This window comes from Mustela nigripes, chromosome 4, assembly GCF_022355385.1.
Source record: "Mustela nigripes isolate SB6536 chromosome 4, MUSNIG.SB6536, whole genome shotgun sequence".
Taxonomy (NCBI): Eukaryota; Metazoa; Chordata; class Mammalia; order Carnivora; family Mustelidae; genus Mustela; species Mustela nigripes.
In genome coordinates, this window is record NC_081560.1 from 155,448,301 (window position 1) to 155,475,254 (window position 26,954).

The following is a 26,954-nucleotide window of genomic DNA, read 5'->3' on the forward strand; positions in this document are numbered from 1 at the left end:
GTTGCTATCCCAACCCCACCTAGAATGATAAAAGCTCCCCATAAAATCTCACAAACCTGAGAAGGCCCTCTCTCCCAGTGGGTGGCTGCCTTCTTGTGAGGGGTGGACACAGTAATGAACAGAATGTGCGGGGAGTGGAGGTAGCCTGTCTGGAGAGACGGGAGGGAAAGTCCAGCAAGGGCTGGAGCACATGGCCTTCTAGATGTGCCTTGAGAAGGAAGAGACACAAGCAGATGAGTCAGAGGCAGTGACTGAGAAAGACCAAGGGTCGGCAGGGTGGGGGATGGGGGTGATCAGTGGAACCCGAGAAGCTGAGCCCACAGTCAGACTGTGGGCAGTGATGTCTGCAGCTGTCCCCATGCGAGGTGGGCCACCGAGGCCTGTGCTGGGTGGGGCTACAGCCCGCAGTGGCAGGCCTGGAGGAAGAGGAGCCTGCATGCAGGGAGGCTGGAAGTGAGGGAGGAAGGGGCTCCAAAGCCAAACTCAAAGTTATCAACAGCTTCTCCTTTGAGATGTCATCTCCGAGAAATCTGGGCACAGGAAGAAGTGTTGAGATCGAAGGAGCAGTGATGCTTCATCCAGAAAGACCAGGATGAAGATGCAGAATTGCTCTCCTGCCTCTCATAGGGGATGTGTCCTCAGCTTCCACTCTCTCCATCTCTCAGAGGCCCCAGACTTAGTCACCAGATCTCACCACTCTTGCTCACATCCGCACGAAATCAGCTCCAACTGCTAACAGCTCAAGTCTGGACCATTCAGTCTCTTTGACTTTGCTGCAAACTAGGCAGCCAGGATCATCATGTCAAAACAAAACCACCAGGAAAAGGTTCCCACAAAAGGTCACTGGTAATTGATTAAAACACCCCATCACAAGTACAGAGAGCGTTGGCTAAGCCTTCCCTGATCACCCATCCCCCGTTCCTTCCTGAGTCCTCAAAAACAAGCAGAAAAGCCACCCTTTCGGCCTGCACGTGATCCAATATAGTAATTTGAAAAAGAAAGGAATAAATTATATTATTGCACTCTGGACAATTCTTCTTTGCATGAATGTAGTCGTTCACTCTGTGAAAGGATTTCTTTTGGGTCTTTCTGAACTGGTACGTAGGCAACCCTTACCGCTTTTGAAGCCGACACAGACTCTTGTGATGAATGAGCCTTGAAACACTTTGGAAAATTACAGAATATATAATGCACAGACTAGGAAGAAAGTAACTTTCCCTTTCATTTGTAATCAACCAAGATGACCAGCCAAAACCTTGCCAAGTAAACATAACCCAAAAAGGAGATTTCTTTGTGCTAAAAATCCAGTTGGGGGAGGAAGGTGGCCTCAGGCACAGAAAGCCACATGCTGAGACCTGGTTGTAATCAGTTCCTGAGCCTCCTGCACAGCCAACAAAGCCTGGGGCTGCTTCACCGGGCAGAGGAACAAGCCGCATGCAGCCAGGCCTCAGGCACGGGAGTGGCTGTGGAGGACCTCAACGTGAAGACTGTCCCTGTGAGCCAGGCCTCAAGCATAGGAGTGGCCGTGGACGCATGTGAAGACTGTCCTTGTGACAGCGGCGGCGCGCCAAGTCCAAAATCAGCAAATAGGAGGCCCACCTGAAGGCTGCACAGCCAGACAAACAGGAGTTACTACCAAGGCCTGAATTGAAGACATAGCTTGACTCTGAGCTTCAGGCGTTTTTAATTACACATATCATACATCCGTAATGCAGAAAAGGGAGAGAATAGTCATCAGAGAGAATCATAAAAATCATCTACACTGCTTTCATTTGGAGTAGGTCCTCTGGAGAAATGGTTTCTATATTATGTATATATGTAAATGCATCTTTTTTTAAATCAATTTTTTAAAGATTTTATTTATTTATTTGACAGAGAGATCGAGAGTACAAGTAGGCAGAGCGGCAGACAGAGGGAGAGAGGGAAGCGGGCTACCTGCTCTGCAGGTAGCCCTATAAGGGACTTGATCCCAGGGCCCTGAGATCATGACCTGGGCTGAAGGCAGCCGCTCAACCAACTGATCCACCTAGGCGCCCCTGTAAATATATCTTTCCATATACCCATCACAATGAATATCATAAGAAACAAACAAAAAATCAAAATACAAAACCAGAGAATAACAAGTGTTAGCAAGGATGCAGGAAAATTGGATCCCTTGTACATTGTTGGTGGGAATGTAAAATGCTGCAGCCTCTACTGGAAAATGATATGGTGGCTCTTTTTAATTTAAATTTCATTTTAATTTAAATTAAAATTTAATTAAATTTAATTTTAAATCAATTTAAATCAAAATTAAATCAAATTTAATTAGAGTAAAATTAATTTTAATAAATTTGAACTTTAATTAAAATTAATTTTAATAAATTTAAACTTTAAATTTAAAATAATTTAATTAATTTTAATTAAAATTAATTTTAATAAATTTAAATTTTGATTTAAATTAATCTCAATTAATTTAGATTTTAATTAAAATTAATTTTAATTTAATTGTAATTTAAAATTTAAAAATGGATTATCATACCATCGACCAAAACCACTGCTGGGGGTATACCCAAAAGAAGTGAAAGCAGGGATTCAGACAGATATCCATACATTCACATTCATAATGGCAATATTCACAACAGCCAAAAGGTAGAAGCAATCCAAGTGTCCAGATGAATGAAGAAACAAAACGTGGTGTATATACACAATGGCTTACTATTCAGCCTTAAAAAGGAAGGAAGTTCTGACACATTTCAACATGGATGAACCTTGAAAACATGCTAAGTGAATGTTTTCCCCAGTCACAAAGGGACAAATATTATATGCTTCCATTTATGTGAGGTATCTGGAATAGTCAAATTCATAGAAACAGAAAGAACAGTGGTTCTGGACTGGATGGACGAAGAATGGGGAGTTACTGTTCAAAGGGTATGAAGTTTCAGTTTGAAATTGATGAGGGAGCAGGAGGCTGGCTGAGGACAAAGCAAGAGCTGGCGCCTTGCACCCCCCTTCCATCCGCTCCCCTCCATAGGTGTAGCATTCCTCAGGCACCCCTGACTGCCATAAAATGATAAATAGTTAACTTGCTGAGATCACAATCCTGCAAGACAGGAGTCTCCCTTGGTTTGCAAATGTCCTTGAGATTACAACAAAGAAGTGACCTTATCAATAGCCCTTCTGGACACCCCTTTGTCCTCACCTACCCAATTCCTGTGTATATAACCAACCACTCCTCACAACCCGGGGCAGCAGCTCTTCCTGCCCACGGTCCTGTCCCCGTGCTTTAATAAACCACCATTTTGCACCAAAGATGTCTCAAGAATTCTTTCTTGGTCATCGGCTCCAGACCTCAGCCCACCGAACCTCACCTAGGTTCTAGAACTTCATCAAAATGATAGAAAAAAAGTGCTGGAGATGCATGGTGGGGATCATTGCACAACAATATGAATGTACTTAATGGCACAGAACTGTACTCTTGAAAACATTAAAATGGTAAATTGTACTGTATATATTTCACCGCACTTCAAAAAAATCCCAAACTAGGGGCGCGTGGGTGGCTCAGTGGGTTAAAGCCTCTGCCTTCAGCTCAGGTCATGATCCCAGGGTGCTGGGATCGAGCCCCACATCGGGCTCTCTGCTCAGCAGCGAGCCTGCTTCCTCCCCTCTCTCTCTGCCTGCCTCTCTGCCTACTTGTGATCTCTGTCTGTAAAATAAATAAATAAAATCTTTTTAAAAAATCCCAAACTATAATCATTTTATATAATTTGTTCTTGTCGTTTCATTTGATACCATGAATGTTAGTAAATGTATTCTGATATTCTAACAGCTATAAAGCGTTTGTACAAATGCACTATAATTGATGTCACCATCCTCTATCATTGCACAGATATTGTAGGACTCAATCATGTGACACATTGGGTCAGACTATATTCCCAATGAACCTTCCTTTGGGATAGCTATGGTCAATCCCAGACATGCTGAAAATCTTGCACTGCAGGCAGAGAACCTCCTACTTGCTCAAAAATATGTATTAAGTACTAGTGCCTTTAATATGTTATAATTAATAACAAATATAATAAGTAATACTAATTTTAAATTAGCACCTAATTTATTTAGTACCTGTGTGCTTTCGAACATACTACAGAGGAAAAATCTTAGACATGTTACTAAAGGAACATGACACCATGGGCAATATTCAAAGTATTTAACAAAAGACTGTTAGCCACACAGATCAGTCAGAGGAGAGGCCAAATGAACACTGGGTGAGCCAGATCAGAGTATCCTGCCTGGCTATTAGCTCTCCTAACCCCAAAGAAACCATCTAGCACAATGTTAAACGGGAGTTCCAAAGTAGACGTTTCTGGAGAGCCCCTATATTGCCCGAAGGAAGAGGAGCATATTTGGGAAAAAAGAAACAAAACTCTAGACCCGGCAAAGTTCGGTATCCCTGTGGGACCCTGAAGTGGTTGGACCAGGGGCTCTGTTAGAGAAACTGGTCTAGAGCTCAGGAGAGAGACCTGGTGTCCAGACCTGCACTCAGTATCCAGGCACGCCACTGGTCACTGAGATATCGAAGAATAGGCCTTTCAGACTTCTTTGGGCGTCTCCTGTTAATGGCAGATTCAGATTCAGCGGGTCTGGGTGGGGCCTGAGATTTGAATTTCTGATAAACTCACAAGGGAGGCCTATGCTGGTCCACAGACCCCAATGTGAGGAGCCAGGTGTCCTGATGGTGGGTGGGAGAGAAGAGTGAGAAGGACTTGGAGGAATCCCAGTCTTTCAGGGAGGGGTAGAAGAAGCAGAGGCTGCAAGGAAATTGAGAAAGGTAAAGATAAATCCAGACAAGCACAGGGTCAGAGCTCAAAAAAAAACCAAAAAACAAAAAACAAAACAAAAAAACAGAACAAGAGTCTCTTACGGTTTGCCTCCCTCTTTGGTTTTGTCTGGTTTCAGTTTTCCCTCCTTTCCCCTATGATCCTCTGTCTTGTTTCTCAAATTCTTAGTATCAGTGAGATCATATGATAATTGTCTTTCTCGGACTGATTTATTTCACTCAGCATACTAGCCTCTAGTCCTACCCACATCATTGCAAATGGCAAGATTTCATGTTTTTTGATGGCTGCATAATATTCCATTGTATATATATCTCACCCCTTCTTTATCCATTCATCTGTTGAGGAATATCTAGGCTCTTTCCATAGTTTGGCTATTGTGGACATTGCTGCTATAAGCATTGGGGTGCACATGTCCCTTCTGATCACTACATTTGTATCAGGAAACAAACGGAGGGTTGCTGGAGAGGGTAGGGTTGGGGTGGGAGGGATAAGGTGCCCTGCTGATGGACATCGGGGAGGGTATGTGCTATGGTGAGTGCTGTGAATTGTGAAGGCTGATGAATCACAGACCTGTACCCCTGAAACAAATAACATATTACATGTAAATAAAAATATATATATAAAAATAAAAGTATAAAATGCCCTCCCCTTAAAAAAGGGAACAATATTATTAACCGTACTGACAGATCAGGTAAGACTCTAAGAAGAGGCACTGAGCCTGTCCTAGTCCACTTGGGCTGTCCTAACAAAATACCACAGTCTGGGGTGCTTAAACAACATGCATTTATTTTACTGCAATTCTGGAAGCTGGAAGGGGGGGGATCAGAGTGCCAGCCAGGTGGGGTGCTGGTGAGAGCTCTCTCCATGGCTTGCAGGGGCTTGCAGAGGGCCATCTTCTGGCTGTGTGCTCACATGGCCTCTCCTCAGCTCTTCCCTCTCTTCCCCTTCTTCTAAGGACACTAATCCCATCACGGGGTTCCACCCTCATGACCACCTCTAAACTTGAACCTCAAAGGCCCCGCCTTCTAATAATGCACCACTGCTGGTTGGGGCTTCAGCATATGAAGGGGAGACACAAACACTGGGCTCCTAGAGTGCCCACTGGACTTTGTATTGAGGTGGAAGTGTCCCAGAAATGTTTGGCTACAATTTCAGTGGGTGATGTGATCCTCTGAGGGCATACAGTGTCAGTAGGAACACCTATGTCTTCTGTAAGACATGTGGCCATCAGGACTCACAGGTCCCTCCAGGGGAAAATGCCCCAGGTTGGGAATGCTGAGACCCTGGCTGGGCAGATCGCTGCCCCCAGCTCAGCACAGAACATCCCCCTGCCCCCTCAATGTGCAAGACAAGCAGGAGCTCTGGGCACATACATCCAAGCAGCTCAGGAATCCTGGCCACAAACACTCACATTGGTAATACTCATTCAGTTGCTAAAGACAGCTCCCCAGGCACTGAAGCCTGAACGGAAGAGAGGACTAGATAGATCCCTGCCGGTGGCCAGCATTACTCTTTTCAAAACTATCAATTTGGCCTCACTTTGCAAGACCAGAAGTTCTATTTGGGAAAATGAGATAAGTGCAGTCACAGATGGTTCCTACACCCATTTCCCACAAGAAGCTCAAAGAAAAGGCACATGGCTTCCTCAGTTCAAGCTCCCAGGCTTGTTATTCTAGTGACCTCATCAGAGTCATGCCGCAGGGCAGAAAACCAGGCCTGTAAGAGCACGGCCCCTTGGGGGATGGGGCTTGGGGGTGGGGGGAGCCCCCGAGGCAAGGAACCGGAACCCGATTGCTGGGCGCTGGACCCCACCCAAGTCATTATCAATTAGTCATCACCACCAGCACAGGACAGATGGAATTGTTTGCAACGCTCTATTTTCCATTCAACAACAAAACGGGAAGGAAATAAACCAGGGCCTGCCTTGTAGAGCCAGTAATATATATATATATATATATATATATATATATATATATATATTTTTTTTTTTTTTTAATTTTAAAGATTTTTATTTAGTTATTCGACAGAGAGAGACACAGTGAGAGAGGGAACACAGCAGGGGGAGTGGGTGAGAGAGAAGCAGGCTTCCCATGGAGTAGAGAGCCTGATGCGGGGCTCGATCCCAGAACCGTGGGATCATGACCTGAGCCAAAGGCAGACACTTAACCACTGAGCCACCCAGGTGCCCCTAGAGCCAGTAATATTTTATGATTAAGGTTATTTGGCAAATTAAGGCAACAAAACCAGCAGAATGCCAAAAAGAAGCTACCTCAACTTCTATTGTAATTACAGTCAACACACTTACCCGGAAACACTGGCTATGAGAAAAAGGCCTCAAAATGAACAAATCTGGAATCCGTGCAATTTATTACAGGAACCAGTGTGTCTGACTCATCTTCTTTTGCTCTGCCCATCATTCTAACTGGCTTGATCATTTGTTTTCCAAGGCAGTGACAAATGAGACTGTAAACGCTAGGAGGGCAGGGATTTTTGTCGGTTTTGTCAGCTGATACTTCCTTGGCAGTAAGAACAGAATCAGAGTATCTGTCCAATGGTGACATGATGTTCTCTGCAACCGGGTGAGAGCCCTGTCCCTCCGTATTAAATCACAGCTCAGCTACTTCATGCTTGAGCTCCCAAAGAGGGGGGTTTCGCAACCCCTGGCTTAAGTGCCACCACCGATCATTTAGTTGTAAATGGATACTGTAAATAACTGGTAAGATTTCTTGTAGGAATCTATGTATTCTCTCTGTGATCTTGTTTCCACGAGTTATGGGCTTAGCACCCTATTTTTACCTGACAAGGTGAATGCCTACCTTGGTTCCTATTCGATTATAAATTCCTTCAAACTTGTTATCAGGGCAAATTGGTTGAATCAAACCAAAAAGGGAAATGTTAGCTCAGTGCCTAGTCTTGGGAGGTTCTCCAAGCTGAGCTCCACCTGGACAGGAAGACAGGGAGTAACTGTTTTAAATTCCCTCAAGTTGCTCAGCAAATCACAGGAATTAAGCGACTCTGTCCCATTTGAATTGTAACATTTCTTTTGGGTTAGCATTCTGCCCAAGTTACAAGAGTTTTTTGGTTTTTCTTTTTAGATTTTATTTATTTATTTGACATACAGAGATCACAAGTAGGCAAAGAGGCAGGTAGAAAGAGAGGAAGGGAAGCAGGCTCCCTGCTGAACAGAGAGCCCGACGCGGGGCTCGATCCCAGGACCCTGGGATCATGACCTTGGCCAAAGGCAGAGGCTTAACCCACTGAGCCACCCAGGTGGCCCCCAAGTTACAAGAGTTTTGTGGACAACCTGACATTTCCAATAAGGGTCAGGGATCCACTGAATCCATGATAGGCAAACGGTTCTTGCCAAGGACTAATTCAAGACAAGTTCAAACGTTTAAGAGCCATTTTTTAGAAATTCAAAATGAAACCCTATTGGCAGAAGGGGGACATTAAAAATACAAAATGTAACCCTGATTTACTCACATGTAGAATTTAAGAAACAAAACAAAGGAGAACAAAGGGAGAGAGGCAAATCAAGAAACAGACCCATAACTTTAGGGAACACCCTGATGGTCACCAGATGGCAGGGGGTGGCGGGATACGGGGTTAGGTGATGGGGCTTCAGGAGCGCACTTGTGGCGAGCTCTGGGTATGGAAGCATTGAATCACTATACTATACAGTTGAAACTAACAGAACACTGTATGTTAACTGCACTGGCACAATACATTCAAAAATAATGTAAACCGGAGATGTGAGAGAAAGTGGGGGAAGCAGTATGCTCTTTTGTTCCCTTCTGTAAAGTCTGATTATTCTAGAGGTAATTTTGAACATTCAAATCTGGAAAAAGAAGCAAATAAAGAAGGTGCCATTCTAATGCATAAAGATCTGGGTAGAAATGCAGGCTTTCCCCCTAACTGGCCCTGTAATCTGGTAGGAGCGGCCTCCTGGGTCTCCAGTTTCTACCTGCCCTCCCCAAACAACTCAGTTGCTGCCACAGCACTCTCCCCCCACCCTGGCCCCCCAGGCCTGGTCACACTGTGTGTTCTGTTGATGGTCACCTCCAGGGTCCTACACTTTTGCTTTTTCCGCTTATCCCACTTGACACACTTTTGTTTAAAATTAGCTCAGGAAATGTACAAAGGACAAAATACAAATATAGTTCGTATCATAAATGGTTGCAACTATGAGTTTTCAAAAATTCATTTAAGATTACTGACAGTTCCTTCTTCTGACTTTGTATTGCTCACGTAGCTTCATTCATCAATATATCGGGTGGGCTTGGAAGAGTTGGGGAGAAGTATCGTTTAGAAACTCTTGGGACAATTACATGGGAAGTCAAGTCACATGAATGCAAGTCTTCGTAGTCCCACCACAACGCCGAGACAGATACTCCATATCATACTGCATCAGCAGAAAATCCAGCATACTGCATTTCACTTTCGCCATCAACGACTTGCATTTTGTCTCAGAGTAGAGCAGAAGTCCCAGCACGAGGGCCAGAACTACGAATAAAAAGCAGATGTGTATCAAAGATAGACCTTCGGGGAGTCTCTTTGCATGCAGACCGAGAAGCCTCAAGGGCAGTAACTCACACTAAGGAAAAGATGAATCAGGATGGATGAGTTTAGTTTCTCCCCAGGACTTTACAAACGAATGGGGAGGAAATGGCATCAGCTGAGCCACAGAATCACAGTTTTTACTATAATTGCAAGGGGGACCTGGGAAAATGTAAGTTAGATGTTATCAGAACAGTTCAGGTTTTCTGGAAATAGTTAATGATCCCAGGCAGATAAAAGCACCACAGACTGAGAAAGCGCTTAATCCCCCAAATAATGCTACAAGTGTGTCATTTTCACTATCCAGAAACTTTCCATGAGCCAATCAAGCAATCCCTATAAAAAGTTTCAAACTCTTTGACCTAGATTCTTCTTCCAGGAGACTATCTGATGGATAGAAACCAAAATATGGGGGAAGTTCACTTCACAGTGATGTTCAAAGCAGGGTAATTTGCAACATCAAAAAAAAAAAAAAATGATGCCGCCACCACCACCTACTACCTTCAGTACATGATGGAACTCATGACCCCACTAACTCTCAATACAGATGCACATTCAGGCTTGACTTCTTCCTGGGGCTCAGATGAGACAATAGAGATAAGCGTGTAATAAACATTTGTAAATCCCTCTACTATTTCAAAAGCATAAGTACACAAAAATCTTATATTTGGGAAGTAAAGGGAAAGAGAAAAGAAAAGGATCGAGTGTTCTAAAAGCACATGTACACCTGTGTGTTGCAAACCCCTAGAGCAGGGAGCCCTGAACTAGTTAGTTAGCAAAAGACCGTCAGTGGCAGACAACGGAGCAGTTGTCAGAGGCCCAATAGCCAGCTGCCACTCCCAGTCACACTGGCCACAGCACTGAAACCCACAGTGAAACTGACCACCAGCCTCTTCTCTAGCCTTACTGTTCCAGATCTCAGCTTAACAGGGTCAGAAATAAAACATTTAGAATGCCTTGAGTATGATGGTTACTTGATATGTGTTTAGTGAATTATATTACTAGAGCAAGAGTCTGGAACACATAAGTGCTCAGTAAATGGAACCATTATTCATATCGTCATCATCATCATTATTAAATGAAAAATTCACTCTTTAAAGTTTATATAGTTTCCAACTCCCACGATGATCATCTCAGAGAAAACCGAAGCTCACGGAAGTTGGTAATTTGCCGGAGTTCACAGTGCCAGCAAATGCTGGAGTGGGACTTGACCGCCGCCATCCTGAGGCTCCTTCCCCTTGAAAAGGCTGGAATTTTATAACAATGCCCCTGAGCTTTCTCTCTGTCACAGACATGATTCCCAACATCCAGTCCATCCCAAGTGGTTAATCAAAATCACAGCAACCCTGTTGGGCCTGTCAGTCATGGGCTGATTTAAGGAAAGGGCTGTGACCCCCCTCTTTGCCAGGGACAAGGAAGTCTTCCGGGAGCTTCTGGGAAAGATTCGCTCACTACTGAGAAGACACGAAGACGCTGCTTCTCCCCCCATCCCCCAGCGGATGTTCCTGTCTCCATGTGATCCTTCGAACAACTGAAGCCATCTGGAGACCATGAGGGCAATCAGGTTGAGAATGAAATGAACACATGGCAGGGACGGAGCCAAGAGAATCACAGAGAAGCCAAGCCAGAGCCCGGGACATTCTGCTAACTGAAGAAATCCTTTTCCTTACCAGTGCCGTCAGTCCAGCTTGGAGTTTTTGTTCCGTACACCCCAGAACAGCCTACCTGATTCACTATCCGTGCCGGCCACTCGCCTAGGCCTGGCACACATATTCTGTCCCCCAGGAGTAGCTCCGGATCTTCACATGTAGGGCATCTAAGCTTACCTCGGATCTAATTTTGATTTCCTGCAACCCTGAATGGGCAGAAGAGCAAAGCCGACCGTGGTATGCACAGCTGTACAAAGGGAGCACGCGTTGCTGGTTCCCATCACATGGCTAACTATAGAAGCCCCACTGAGCCCCACTCAAATTCTGGCCCCTCTCCCACGACCCCCCACCCCCACAAAGCACAACAAAGCTCAACAGCTGGAATCCTGATGATCCTCAGTTTCTTCCCCGCCCACTGTGCCGCTCACTCCCAGAGAGGAGAATGAAGAGGGAGAAGGAGGAGGCGGTTGCATCAGAGCACACAGTCCTTTCTTTGCAGTGTGATAAAGATGATTTGGCTAAAGCATCCAAAGTTGCTTTGAAAGGTGTTGTTTTGCCAACCGATACTTGCAAGTTATTTTTTTCAAAAACTACAGTGCAAGATGGGAGCGATCCAACCATTCTGTGACTTGCCCTGTTGGGAGCAGGTGGTGGTACTTATTGCATGCCAGAGATCAGCCTTCTGTATCCTTCGATAGAACCACAGCATATTTGGGTTGTAGCTTTCTAAAGTCCAGACCCGTCCTTAGGGCTACTGGGCACCATCCTCCCACAAGAGGGAGGGTCTAGCAACATGGGCCCAACATTCTGCGGATCTCAGCCTCAACCTTGACCTCGTCACGTCCCATAACATTCACCTCCATTCAATTCAGCCATGTACTCCCAAAGCCATCAACCAATCATCACCTATGCCAGTCCTCACTTCTGAAAACTAGAGCTGATGTGAGATGTCCCAAACCTCAACCTTCTATCCTTCACAATTCCCTAACTCCTACTGCCCCTGGTTTCCAACCTCCCTGAGCTCCCAGGCCCCTGGCCTCTCTCCCTCACCTCCCAACCCCTCAGCTTGCCTGCTCTCCAGAGGCTAGAGCTCCTTCTCCACCATGTCACTTGCTCTCTTTCTGACATCCCCATTCCTTCCAAGCCACCAGTCCTCAATTTTGAATCAACCCAGACCATCCAAACATTTCCATTCCTATAACTGGTAAGGCAAGTTCTGCCAGAGCAGATCTCTCAACCTCGCAAATCAATGGCACAATTATGATTTCCAACACAAACCAAGTGCTTGGAATGACTCAGCAACAATATTTCTACCTATTCCATTTGCACATTGCTTATTCAAAATAAGTACTCTATGTACCCCACAGCAGGATGGTGGACAGCGCTGAAGGCATCCTGGTCCTGCCTCTGGGCGGCTGTTCAACCTCAGGCCAGAGGCTTCACCCATCTGGGCTGCCACTGTCTCACTTACAACATTAGGAAAATAACTCCGTCCTCACATGACTGTTGCTAGAACTCAGAGGCTTCACCCAGGGCAGTAGTTTGAACGAAGCTTAGAACATATAAAGCGCCCCCCGAAAATACCAGTTACTGTTTTATAGAGAAAATGTGGGCTATTTTTACTCCATTTTTTCCCCCTTCAGCTTATTCGTCCACTTCTTCCCTATCCATGTGCACCCTTCATCCCTTTTGTTCCTTTGGCAAAGAAAGAGGCTTCCCTTCGTATTTGATTTCTCAGGGTAGTGTCCCCTCTTCTACATTCTGTATTTTGAACCTAGACCTTCAGCTTACAAATTTCCTCAAGTATCTGTCATCTTGAAAGCGAGAAGGAGGAATGTGAGAGAAGAAAGAAGGGAAGAGAACTTGAGCCAAGGGGAGAAAGCCCCCTTCACCCCTACCACCTGGGAAGAAAGCCCCCTTTACCCCTACTGCCCTTTCAGCTGCCCCCAACTACTTTCTTCCCTTCCCAAACCTGGCCTCCTAAGGACCTGTCCACACTGACTGTGTCCTCATCCCTTTTCTCACTCCCACCTCCACAGAATGGAATTTGCATCCTGCCTCCCCTACACACCGCTCAAGCTGTTGTAGACACCAATGACTCCTAATTGCCAATAGTAACTCTGCCATCCCTAATTAACTGGCTTCTCTGTAGCGCCTGGCACGCTCTCTCATTATTGAAACTTTCTTCCTTGAATTTCCTCGACCAGAGTCCTGCCTGTTTATCCTCCACCCCTGGCCCAAAGACCTATGCTTCTTACATTCCTTTGCTAGAGCCTTCTTTCTCTGGCCACTCATTAGATGTCATGTCATTTACTCATCCATTCAACAAACATACTGGACACTTACCATATCTGAGGTAGCATGACAGCTGCTGTGACCAGCTGAGTAGAGACAGCTGAAGCACAACCCCAAGAGGCACTATTCACAGTGAGACACAACTATGCAGACATATGAATAGCACTTTCTGGAATTGTGCAAGGATTTTATCTCTGACCCATCATCTCACGTCTCTTTATAAACACTCTCCTTGGGTGATCATTTCCAAACACAGGGCTTAAGCCGTGAACAATGGCAGTGACACTGTAAATAAGACGTAGTCTCTGCCCTCACAGTTGCTCTAGAAAAAGATCGGCATGTAACTAGAATGGAAAAAGGAGGGTACAGTGACCAAGATGTGCCCGGGGTATAATGTGAACACACCCTAGTTATTCTCCACAATTTTTTGACCCATTTCACACTTCATTCTTTACATGCTCCTCAGGTAATTACATCCAATTATGTCTTGTTCATCCAATCCTGTCATGTTCAACTGAGCCTATTAGCTGATAATGCCCACATTTTGGACTGCTCTCCTAGAACATCAAATTGCCTCTCCACTACATGCCCTGTAAGGGCACCAAGCACAAAGACTATAAATATGAATAAAGCGGAAGTCTTACCATGAGGCATGAACCTTACTCCCCAGGCACCATTTCAACAGACCACTCATTTGTCACTCTCTTGGACCTTTCTTCAAGCCTCATTCAGAAATGTTTGAAGCACAAGCTAATTTTATCACCAAAACCCCATTCCCACCCCCCACTCCTCAGTTTAAAAGCCTTCAAGGAGTACTCTTAGCAGCTAAAGCAAAACTGAAACTCCTTAGTGCGGTCCACGAAGACCCTAAATGATCTTGCTCCTGCCGGTTCTTCTGATCTTATCTGGCATGGAGCCATACACATGCCCTGCAGGTCAGCCATCCCTAACCACCCTGGGAAGCCACGCAGCTCTTTCAGTCCACAGTGTTACTTTCCCACCTCAGTGCCTTTGTACATGCTGTGCCTGGTGCCTAGACCACCCTTCCTCAGGGTGTTCACCACATGAGTCTCTATACTTCCTTAATGGCTTGACCAACCCAGGCAGCATTTAGACCCTCTGGCTTTGAACTAAAGAAGGGACTCACAATGCCCTGATAACTTGTCTGCTTAGGAGACAAGTAATCTGCCTCCCCTAGGAGATTGCAAGCCTTTGGGTAAGACCCCATCTATTCTCTGTGGGCCTTCAGCACCTGACATGCTTGGGACTCAGCAAACATTTGCCCGATGAAGAGGTAAACTCACTGAGCTATTTTAACATTGCTTAAGCACAATATGTTTTTATTAGGGCCTCTAAAAGTAATTAATTCTATTCTATCTAATTCAAAAGGCTCTTCCTACCTTAAAACTATTAAAACTTAAAAAAAAAAAAAAACAACTTAAACTTTGCCTTAATCTAGCCTGTATCTGCAGCCAATTAGGTATATGATCATGCAAGAATTTCTAAAGAAAGCAGAATGTACCAGAACGATTCCGAGAGACCAATTCAGATGCATCAGCTATTCAATGTCATTTGAAATTTCTTTTAGTTTTTGAAGTTTTATTTATTCATTTATTTATTCAGTACACTCTACACAGGGCATGGAGCCCAACACAAGGCTTGAACTCAGCGCTCTGAGATCAAGACCTGAGCTGAGATCAAGAGTCAAACACTTAACTGACTTAGCCACCCAGATGCCCCCCCACTTTCATTTGAAATTTTAATTACACCTTCATCTCTAATAAAATTAAAACATAGGGTTGTCTACAATTTTTCTTTTCTGAATGTGGAAGAAGTCAACTGAAAGAAGTAAAAACAAGAGGGAAAAAAATGTGTGGTGCTTAATTTTTTGATACAAGTCACTCTCAACTTTCCCCACCCCCATATCATGCCTGCTTTATTATTAGAACCCCCTATTAAGTAAAATATATTTGCCAGTGCCTTACTTAATGAGCATTTATTTATTCTTTATCAGGGTACTTTGACTTCTTCTAAGAGGGTTTATAAGTTATGTTAATACACTGTTGCCTGTTGAGACTTGTAACACATTTGCTAAACAGCTGGCCAACACTGAAGGCAAAGTCTGTGTCAATGACACAAAATAAAACTTCAGACCTTTGTGGCATGGGGACTTACCTGGGGTCTCTCTGGGACCCTACCCAGAACTTAGTAGTCACCACTCTAGTCCCACAAGGGAAATGAAGACATGGTGGGGGCAGGGCGGGGGGGGATGTCTGAATTTTACTGTAATGCTTCTTAACAAATCACTGCAAGACAAAAATACCGCAATGGCTCTCTCACTACCAAATCCATGAGGCAAACACTCAAGTTTATCTTCTCATTCTGGACATCAGTACACATATAGAAGGAGCCCTCGAAGAGAAACTTCCCTGGCTGGCTTCCATGGCCTATGCTCTGACCCTACCCCACACCTCCACCTACACACATATACACTCATGCTTCAATTCTTTCGACAGTTATGCCCGAACATATGTGGGGAAATAGCAAACTAAAGAAGGAACTTTGCTGACCAAAATGTGAGTACAGAGAGTACCTGACCTAGCACCACCATTCCTCAGGATTTCATCTTTGACCCACCTCACATCTCTCCATCAACACCCTCCTGGCGTGATTATTTCCACACACACAGGACTTAAACTGAGTCTCTATGCTAATGACTTCCAATTTATGCTTCTTGCCCAGAATATCTAATTACTCATTTGATGCTCTCTGTGCACAGGCACAGAGGATATAAAGTTAATAAGACCAATGTCTTCCCATGCTTTTTCAACACAGGTGCACGGTAGTATTTTGAAATAATTAGGAGCTACCAGAATGACATAAACCAAATTTGGCAGAGAAAGGGAAGCAGAAACTTATAAACATGTGGCCTAATCATTTACAAACTTGTTTTCACCAAGAAATCCCTTGTTCAGAGAAAATCTTACTTGGAAACCCAAAATGTGAAATCAAGACCAGCACAGCACTCAGGTTGCCAAAGAGATCACCAAAAGGAACGCCAAGCTGGATGTAGGACATCTTTCCCCACACCGTCCCCATGCCCCTCATGTGTCGAGACTCCTTGAAACCCACAGAAATACGTAAAACATTTATTTATAGATTTTATGTATTTATTTATTTGTCAGAAAGAGAGAACGAGAGCGAGCGCACCAGTAGGCAGAGTGGCAGGCAGAGGCAGAGAGAGGCAGGCTCCCCGCCAAACAAGGCACCCCATGCAGAACTCGGTCCCAGGACACCGGGATCATGACCTGAGCCGAAGGCAGCGGCTTAAGTGACTGAGCCACCCAGGCGCCCCAGAAGTACTACATTTAATACAAAAATCAACAGTGAAAACACATTTGGGGACAGCTAACTGGTAACAGAGGGTGAGAATTCCCACTACTGTTGAGAGTAAAATAAGACTAAATGTCATTAAAAATAAGATCAGTTCTGGCTTTTGTAGTCGACGCTCAGAAACCTACGCGGCGACACTTGCAGGAGCTGCGGCTCTGTTGCTCTACCTCGGCACCTCTCCATGGCAGTTCCCGAGACCCGCCCCAACCACACTATTTATATCAACAATCTCAACGAGAAGATCAAGAAGGATGAGCTAAAGAAGTCCCTCTATGCCATCTTCTCCCAGTTTGGCCAGATCCTGGATATCCTGGTTTCCCGAAGCCTGAAGATGAGGGGCCAGGCCTTTGTCATCTTCAAGGAGGTCAGCAGTGCCACCAACGCCCTGCGCTCCATGCAGGGTTTCCCCTTCTACGACAAGCCCATGCGCATTCAGTATGCAAAGACTGACTCGGATATCATTGCTAAGATGAAGGGCACCTTTGTGGAGCGGGGCCACAAGCGGGAGAAGAGGAAGCCCAAGAGCCAGGAAACCCCAGCAGCCAAGAAGGCCGTGCAGGGTGGGGCAGCCACCCCTGTGGTGGGGGCTGTCCAGGGCCCTGTTCCGGGCATGCCCCCGATGACCCAGGCACCCCGCATCATGCACCACATGCCCGGCCAGCCTCCCTACATGCCGCCTCCGGGCATGATCCCGCCCCCAGGCCTGGCTCCCGGCCAGATCCCACCAGGGGCCCTGCCCCCACAGCAGCTTATGCCGGGCCAGATGCTGCCTGCCCAGCCTCTTTCAGAAAATCCACCAAATCACATCTTATTCCTCACCAACTTGCCCGAGGAGACCAACGAGCTCATGCTGTCCATGCTTTTCAACCAGTTCCCTGGCTTCAAGGAGGTCCAACTGGTCCCTGGGCGGCACGACATTGCCTTTGTGGAATTTGACAATGAGGTCCAGGCAGGGGCCGCTCGGGATGCACTGCAGGGTTTCAAGATCACCCAGAACAATGCCATGAAGATCTCCTTTGCCAAGAAGTAGCACCTTTTCCCCCTGCCTGCCCCTGCCCCCTGTTCTGGGGCCACCCCTTCCCCCCCTTGGCTCAGCCCCCTGAAGGTAAGTCCCCCTTGGGGGCCTTCTCAGAGCCATGTGTGAGTGAGTGGTCGCCACACAACATTGTACCCAGAGTCTGTCCCCAACATTGCACCTGGCGCTGTTAGGCCGGAATTAAAGTGGTTTTTTTTTGAGAAAAAAAAAAAAAATCAGTTCTGAGATGCCTGGGTGGCTCGACTGGTTAAGCATCTGCCTTGGGCTCATGTCATGATCCCAGGGTTCTTGCTCAGTGGGGAGCCTGCTTCTTCCTCTGCCTGCCGATCCTCCTGCTTGTGCGTACTCTTTCTCTCTCTGACAAATAAATGTATAAAATCTTTAAAACAAAACAAACAACTAAGATCAGTTTTAAGAAATCCACTAGATCAGTGTTTTCACCTTGTCTATTATCTTGCCACATTTTCTCGAAGACAGTAAAAGCATTTGTACCTTAAAGTTACTTGTGGAAAAGCCCAAGTGCCAAATCTTCCTAGATTCGTTTTATTAGAGTTTAACCATCTTCTACAGCTGTCCATTCCACATGTAAGGAGTAGTAGCCTGCTTGTTGATGTTGTTCTTTCTCTTTTTAGCTTCACTGTCTTTTGCAGGCTGTGGTTTGAGATAAAATCTACCCTTTTAATCATCCTAAAGACTACAGTTTGGTGATTTTTTAGTGTACTCCCATGTTATAAAGCCATCACTGCCATCTAATTCTAGAATAAAGCCATCATCCCCCAAAGAAACCATGTACCATTGTCAGTCAGTCTCCACTCTCCCCACCCCCTTACTATGTCAGCCACCAATCTACTTTTTGTCTCTGTGGATTTGCCTACGTTGGACATATCACACAATATGTGGTCTTTTGTATCTGGCTTCTCTCACTCAGCATAATGTTTTCATGGTTCATCCACACTGTAGCATGTGTTGACATCGTTTTTTAGAAATGACTCACTTTTATGGGCCTATAGGGCGATCCATTCAGTTTTTATAGAAAAAACATTCTTCGGCATTTACATTACATCATTTTATGTAATATTTCATTAAATTGCAAAATTATAATAGCAAGTACTAGTGGTAGGCTGGTGATAAACAGAACTATGAGCAAACACGACTATGAGCATGGCCCTGAGCTGATAAAAAGCAAAGTACACCAATTCATCGTGATGGCAGCTACTTCCCACCGCGGCCTCTGTGCTGAGGAGCAACCAGGAAGGGTTCCGGAGGGAAGAAGAGTAATGGCTAACCCTGAGTTGGGTTGGTTTTTTTTTTAAGATTTATTCATTTATGTTAGAGAGAGAGTGGGTAGAGAGGTAAGAGAGAGAGAATTCTGAAGCAGACTCCCCACTGAGCGTGGAGACCAACACTGGGCTCGAGGTGGGGCTCCACCCTACCACCCCAAGTTCATGACCCGAGCCTAAACCAAGGGGCAGCCATTTAACCAACTGAGCCACACAGGTGCCCTAAGTTGCTGTAGTGTCGGTCAGTATGCCATTATCCAAGATGGAGAGGGAAGCATGCAGAGGGTGTAGAAATGGTCAGGGTTCATTATACAACCCAACACAGCCTTACCTGGCCCCTCAAAAGAAAGTCCTCCATAGGTCCACAAAGAGAAAAACCAGAGATACATTCCCCAAAAGATAGATATACCCTTCTACTTCTAGAAAGCTTTACCAAACTGTCAAGGAGAAGCTCAAACATGTCCTCTCTTTAAGTCTTCCCTAAACCCTGATTACTTATAGTGCCTGCATGCTTTCTCTCCTCCCTTCTAATTTCCAGAGTACTTATCTACCTCATGAAGCTCATAACCCGGATGACAGCCAGTCATGTAACATCTTTTTGTTTTTTTTCCATACCTGGCTGAAAGCTACCTCGGAGGCAGGTCTGTGTCTTTGCCTTGCATGCTGCCAGAGCATAGGGGGGGAAAAAAAGGTGCTCAAAACACAATCTTTATACCAATATTTATAAGGAGAGGGGCACCTGGGTGGTTCAGTGGGTTAAGCCGCTGCCTTCTGCTTGGGTCATGATCTCAAGGTCCTGGGATCAAGCCCCGCATCGGGCTCTCTGCTCAGTGGGGAGCCTGCTTCCTCCTCTCTCTCTGCCTGCCTCTCTGCCTACTTGTGATCTCTGTCAAATAAAATGAATAAAATCTTTAAAAAAAAAAAAAAAGGAGAAATTCGCTAAGCATTTATTATTTATTTATTAAGTAAAGAAGGAGCACATTAAATAACTAATTTATTTAGGCATTTCCTACCTGGCTAGAGCAACTCAGCCCATTCATCAACATGGCGTCAAAGAAGAGGAAAAGGAGAGATGAGCTTAGGGATGAGCGACTGATGGGGAGAAGCAGAGGGCAACTGAAGAAAATCAACGAGTCCGGGTGCCTAGCAGCCATCAGATATCATGACTCTCCTCCAAGGGCTTCACAGAGACCACTTTCAAATAGGATATTGTTAGATAATGACACTTCCTGATGTCCTTTGATGGAGAAGAAATTAAAAACAGACGGAAAATCTCTGTACCCCAAATCTCCCAACATCAAATGTGGATTTGGTTTTTCCCCAATTAAATTGTTATACCATACCACTTTAATGGGTGAGTTTTGAGATATCCTACAAAGGTCCTTATAAGCAAATAGCTTCCAAATTAGCGATTTTTAAAAGCAAACCAATAGGGTACTAAGGAATGCATAAACAACCCCAAAGTCTGCACTGAATACTTTTTTTGGCTGTATATGACTGAAAAACTGCCAAGTTCATTTTGATAAGCCTTTGTTAAAAACAATAAACATGCCTAAGCTTGCAAACCATGCCGTTTTGAAGAAAAAGCAGTTGAGGGAATTAGAAAATGCTTAAAACTGGAATGTCTGAAAAAAACCTTCCGTGGTAACGGATTTACCAAGAAGTCACAACACTGTGAAGCTTAGGAATATGGAGAGGAGTGGGGGACAAAATATAAAGTGAGAAAAAATGAAAGCAGAACACCATCTGCATATATAAGTAAGCAGCTACATCTTACCCACTGGTACCATTACAATAGCAACATGACCACGGGCACGCTAACGCTAGTGAGAAAAAGAACCCTCCCATGCTTCATTAAGTTTAATGTCACCCCAATGATGTCCCTGCACTAAAGGAAATATAATTTAAGGGACTCCGAATGAACATACATAAAATAACCTAATGTGGCACTTGCTCTTCGTGGGAGGATATCCTTTCAAAGAAGTCAAAGTAATTTATCTGAATTCCCTTCTTTGTTTCCAGTGATTATAAAATCAGCAGGATCAGGAGATTGGAAGGAAGAGAATCTGGAACATTTAAGTTCATTTCCCTACTTTAGGCAAAACCAAAATTCTTTTCTATCTGCCAAGCAAAATCCAGAAACATTCTAATGAATGAATTATAACTTGAGCTCCACAGGAATAAATCTTTTTGCTGCATTCACTGATGATCCCAAATGCCCAGAACAGCACCGGGCACACAGTAGTCACTGCAGAATATGGCAGGTAAATAAAAAGCTCTGTTAAAAATTGAGAAACGTAAAAAAGTATGCAATGCCTAAAATGCTAAAGAAGTCAGCTTAAAGTCCCTTTCTCAGCTCTGTTATAAGGTCATGGTGTTAATCACAACACACAAACGATCCTCATATAAACCCCTTTTCTCAAGTTGGCTCCGACGTCATATGTTACACCTTTTACTCTAACCAATCATCACCAGAAGGAGCTGAGATTCCAGGGAGAGATGCAGGTAAGTTTAGTCCACCTGCTTTGATTAGTTTTCTTTTCTGGATGTTCACCTAGGATGTATGTGAATATTCATCACTGTTCAAGAAGAAAGTAAATATTACTTAAATTTAAAGGTTTGTATTTTTTTTAAATTGTACTACAGAAGTGGTTTGGCTAAATCAACCTCTCATTTATTTCAAAATTCCACCAGTTAAAATAAATAAATAATAAGAATAAGAATATAATTATAGGTGATTCTAGTTTCATCATTTTTGTTCAAAATGCCTAGCAACAATATGCTTTGCCAGTGTCACCAAGTGGGAAGAAGAAGGCATGGACTGTGGTGTTGGCTCCATCACCAATGAACAATGTGAGTTTAGCCAATCTTTGTCAATGGGAATCCTGGCTTTCTGGCTTGCCAGATGAAGGGTTTGAATAGATGATCTCTAAAAACCCTTTTCAATTTTTAAGATCCTGCCATTACATGACCAAATCCAGTCACTCAGTTACTATTCCTTATTTTCACCATTTATTTCTTTAACAGACAGACGTTGGGCACCTCAGGAGGGTCAGACACCCTCCGCTTAGTTCGGCAGGACATTGGCTTAGTTGAGCAGGACATTGGTGGAGGGAGGGTGAGACAAACTGCAGGGTCCATTGATGACTTTATCTTTTTTCTTTCTTTTTTTAAGATTTTACTTATCTATTTGACAGAATGAGAGAGAGCAGAAGGGGAGTGGGAGAGGGTGAAGCAGGCTCCCCGCTGCTCAAGGAGCCGGATGCTGGGCTCCATCCCAGGACTCTGTGAACACGACCTGAGCTCAAATCAGACGCCCAATGTACGGAACCACCCAGGCCACCCCCCTCCCCTTGATGATTTTAAAAGCTAGTGATCTCAGAAATCCGTGGAAACAGTGTGTTTCTAAATTTGTCAGGCCTTGTCTTTCTTCCTGGGCTAAGCCGGCTGCAACTTCAGAGTACCGAGATCTCAGCAAAGAAGCAAACAGGATGGACGAATTAAAGTCCCATCAGAATGGAATGGTTTAACCGGTGTTCTGGTAGGTTCCATCTGACTCAACATTAAAAAAAAAAAAAAAAGATGGTCAGAAAGCTGAACTGTGAAAACGGAAGGCTAACCAAATGGCCTCAGTACTTAATGGAATCATGCTTAGAATTTTGCTTGTCAACACTTGTCCCTGAGTTTGCACTACAGGGATCCTTCCTTAAGGACAAGAAAGAGCTGAGAAATTAAGTTCAGTCAGTTGAGGGTTTTGAAGGCTAGTCGGTATGTTGTTAGTACACCGTACACGAGAAATAAATATTACCTGAGCAGAAGACGATTAAGAAAAAGGGGTGGGGGGAAGTCACTGGAAGCCCAATCCAGCAGAAAAGCAGTCTCTCTAACACCGGGAAATCTACCTTTGGAAAAGCACAGGAGACGGAGATCAAAGCCGCTTCCTTTCCAGCCACCTGCCCAGAAACAGCTGGAGCGCGGGCCCAACGCCGACAGGACGAGGGAGCACATGTCTGTCCCTCTAACCCAATCCCAACATGCGCCCCGATGACCTGGACTGGGGAAGGGGTTCAGGCTCCGGGGACGCTGGGGCCGCGGGAGCCACTGAGCGCCCGCCGCCAGCTCCAACACGCCCAGCCCGAGGCCGCCCCGCCACGCTGCATGCCCCGGGTCCCCCCGAGCCCCCACGCCGCTGGGAAACGGGGAGAGAGACAGCCGCTCGCAGGAGGCTGCGCCCCGGGCAGCCCCGCCCGGCCGGTGCCCGCGCCCCGCAGCCCGCTCCGGGCGCGCAGTACCCCCCTCTCCCGGCCCCCGCCCCGTCCCGCCGCGTCCTCACCTCGCGTGGACCGATGTACCCCGGGCGGCGGCGCGCGGACATGCCCCGCGGGCGCACCCACCCGGCCGACTCCCCGTGCCGTGGCCCCTTCCCGGGCCCCAGCCGCCGCGGTCCGCGCTTCCGAGGGGCGGGGAGCGCTCGGGGCGGAGGCGCCGGCGGGGCCGGGGGCCCGGCGGGCAGCGCGGGAGGAGGAGAGCGTCGCGGGGAAGCGCCCAGAGTGCGGCCTGCGAAACGCGCCGGCGGGTCCAACCCCGCCCCGCCAGCGCCGCCGTGGACTCTGCCGGGTGGGCGAAAGGGGTTTATCCCCGGGATCCGCTCGCCGGGCCGAGGCTTGGCGCGGGGGCGGAGGGACACCTCGCGGTTATGCAATGGGTCAGCCCGCTGGGTCCCCAGCCAGCTCGCCCCGGCACCGCCCTCGTCTCCGCGGGGTCCGCCGTGACCCTTATCAGCCGCGCGCGCCCCTGACCGAGGCGAGCAGAGGCGGCCGGGCGTTCGCAAAAGAACTTTCCCCTGCAGGGTAGACGAGCAACGTCTGGAGAAGGAATTCAAGGACTCCCTTAGACGTAGCTGGCAGGGATGCCGCCGGCCGCGCTTCCCAGGTCACAGCGCACGACCCCGAGCCCCCGGAGTGTTAGGTAAAAGCGTTGTCTCTGGGAGTTAGCTGGACCTGGATTCAACGCTCCTGAAAAGCTTGTGACCTTGAGCAAGTTAAGTCCCTGGGCCTCAGTTTCTTCACCTGTGAAATGAGAATAATAATAGTCCGCTCAGGTGTTCGCCGAGAGGACACAATGAAGCGAAGTGCAGGCGCCGGGCATGTCACACGCCCCCGGTCGACGTTACTGCTGTTGATTGTATGGCGGCTCGTCCCCATTCCTCAAATGTTGCCTTAAAGGCGGCGGTTTCAATGACCTAGAGAGGCAGCTTCCCGGGTTTGCCCAGAAGCACCCCGCGTAAGGCAGATTCTAGGCTAACCTTCCTGTAAATCAGCCTGTCAGAAGCAGGTTCTCCGAATTGTCTGTCTGATTCCAGATTCTTGGGGTCTACACCCTTGCCACTCCGCGGTATCTTTGTCATGTGCGAGCTTGCTAGAAATGCGAAATCTGGGGCTCACCCCCCCCCCCCGGCACCTCTAAGTCACAATCTGTGTCTTAACAAGAATCCCTAGGTGATTTAGTCAGTGGTACATCAAAGTTTCGGTAAGAGTTGAATTTCTTGGAAAATCTTAAAAAGGGGCTTCAAAGCTACTGAGCAGTAGCCATATAATACTTTAGTCTATTTTTAAAAATAGACTAGGAAACCCTTCATCATTTTACCCTCTGGCTGTTTTATTTCTTCTCCTTTCTCTAATCTCCTGCTCTTTATAAATCTGGATTTATGTCTTATTTTCATTGCAAAAACCTTTGGGTTGCAACTGAATAATGATTAGTAAATCTATGTCTAAAACACACATAAGAATTAGCAAATATGGCTTGTAAAATAATTCATTAGCATTGAAAACAGATTTCAAACAGATTTCTCAATCTAGAGCCTTGGAGAGCCCTGAATGCTGACCTGTGAAGGTCTTTAGGTTCAAGACTTGAATACTTTCACATTTCAGAACATTGTTTTGGGTGGCAAATAAGGTCCATTCTCTATTTAAATAATGTAGGACAACCAGTTTTTTTTTAAAAAGTTTTGAGGTCACCTGTTTGGTTCAGTCGTTAAACATCTGCCTTTAGCTCAGGTCATGATCCCAGGGTCCTAGGATCAAGCCTCGAAGCCTGCTTCTTCCCTCTCCCACTCCCCCTGCTTGTATTCTCTCCCTGCCCCGCATCTCTCTCTGTCAAATAAATAAATTAAAATATCTTTAAAAAATAAGTTTTGGAAAGAAAAAGTTTTTGAGAATAGAAACCTCACCTTCCTTCCATCTGACGGAAGTCATCACTCACAGAGAAGCTCTAGCAAAGCCCGAAGCATGCACTTTGTTTATTTCATTAAATGCTATGTGTTTGGGTTTTGTGTTTGTTTTTGATTCTTGGAATGTTCAGATTTAGTCTGCCTGATTGTAGCTCTGGCAGGATGATTTCTGTCTTGTGTGAGTGGGGTAATTGCAGATTGTTGATGAGGAGGAGGGTAAGGCTGCCTGACAGTGCCTGAGTTGGAAAGGTCAGTTTCATCTGCCCACCCAAGGCTGTTGAACAAGCTGATGGCTTGCAGATGGGCAGTGTGGACGTGGAGTAGGGGAAGATGGTCAGAGGAGAGGAATCTCCGTTCTCAGAGGCTGGGGGTTTGGAGGAGCTGGGAAGGGAAGCAAAAAGACCCTTCTGCTTGCCTTGGAATCCAACCAGGCAGGAAAGGAAAAAGACAACATTTCTCCTAAACAGTACTACCCCACAGAACACCCTCCATGGGTGGAAATGTTCTGCATTTGCGTGGTCCATATGGCTACGAAGTGTGGCTATTTACATTTATATTTTAATGAAAACTCAGGGTTTTTGTGTGCATTAGTGTTCAGTGTGCATTAGTGCTAGTCTGTTGGACCAACCAAGTTTCAATTGCTCCATCCCTGCGTGTGGCTGCTAGCTACCGTACCAGATGGCAGATAAGACGTTTTCTTCATCACACAAATTTTCGTTACAGTGGTGGCTTAGAAGCCAGGATTTTGGTGAAAAAGGAAGCCCCAGTGTTCCAGCTTTTCCAAATCCTTGTCAGGACCTCAGCTGTCCTAAGGTGGGTGTAGGCATTGGTCATGAAACCGAAGTCACTGAGTCCTCGGGAGGGTCGGAATGGGCTCATCCATAATCATTCCAGGGAATGAATGTCATCCCTGCATAGAGTAAATGTGCAAAAAATCTGACCAGAATAAGCATTAACAGTTATTTTACTGTAAAGAAAAGTTGTCGGGGGGACATAGTCCTACAGTTACATCAGTATTAGTTAAATAGCCTTTTGCTGACATGGTTCAGCCGCTCTCCTCCCTCAGCAACCATTTATAGCTCTGCCCCGACTCCTCCCGTCCTCCCCCCTCCCTGCTCAGAGCTGGGCACCACCTGTACTGTTCTGGCCTGAGGCTCAGCATACTTGCTCAAATCCCTACCATTTGGGTCCAATAAATAGGAAGTGTGTTAACTAAAATCATATTGCACCATAGTTCAGGGGAATCAATTTTCAGTTGAAATTCTCAGAATTGTGACACCTTAGAGTACATTATGGAAGGAATTGTTTGTTCCTGTTATTTGGTCAAACAAGGGTATGTGGACTCAGCAGAGAGAAATGAGAACATTGGCTCCAGAGAAGTAATATTTGGGGTGTACACATCAGACTGGAAGCTACAGAAGCTGGGGAGCGGGGCCTGGGACTGACAATTTGAGGCTTTTGCCTAAATAGAAGTTGAAAGTTTATTTTCATGAGTAATAAAGATTCTCGGAATAACTACAAACATCATTTTAAAAGATTGTCTGCAGTCAGTTATACAAATCAGGGCAACACGCGGAACAGGAAGCAGGGAAATTCTTCCCGGCACTCCGAGAAACACGGATTTCTGAATGACCTTCTTCTCAAACTCCTATTTTTCTGGCTTCTTTAATAAAGTCACATCCTATGGGCTGCTTTGGG

The 26,954-nt window shown here is 45.7% G+C and overlaps 2 protein-coding genes across 6 annotated transcripts in view; one reads left to right on the plus strand and one right to left on the minus strand.

The window, feature by feature from the left end:
- Nucleotides 1–23,470, minus strand: part of SLC16A12 (solute carrier family 16 member 12) — a 75,659-nt gene extending 52,189 nt beyond the window's left edge. For 2 of the 5 annotated variants that reach the window (XM_059398089.1, XM_059398092.1), the window contains exon 1: nucleotides 23,361–23,469. The gene's annotated coding sequence lies outside the window, so the exon portion shown is untranslated. Of the gene's footprint in view, nucleotides 1–22,835; nucleotides 22,930–23,360 lie in introns of all 5 variants that reach the window. The other 3 variants (XM_059398091.1, XM_059398090.1, XM_059398093.1) reach the window with 3 other exon arrangements.
- LOC132015321 (U1 small nuclear ribonucleoprotein A-like) lies at nucleotides 16,812–17,892 on the plus strand. The gene has a single exon (XM_059395900.1). It carries the CDS (start codon nucleotides 16,893–16,895, stop codon nucleotides 17,739–17,741), a length of 849 nt encoding a protein of 282 aa, XP_059251883.1. The 5' UTR covers nucleotides 16,812–16,892; the 3' UTR covers nucleotides 17,742–17,892.
- Nucleotides 23,471–26,954: the final 3,484 nt, after the last annotated feature.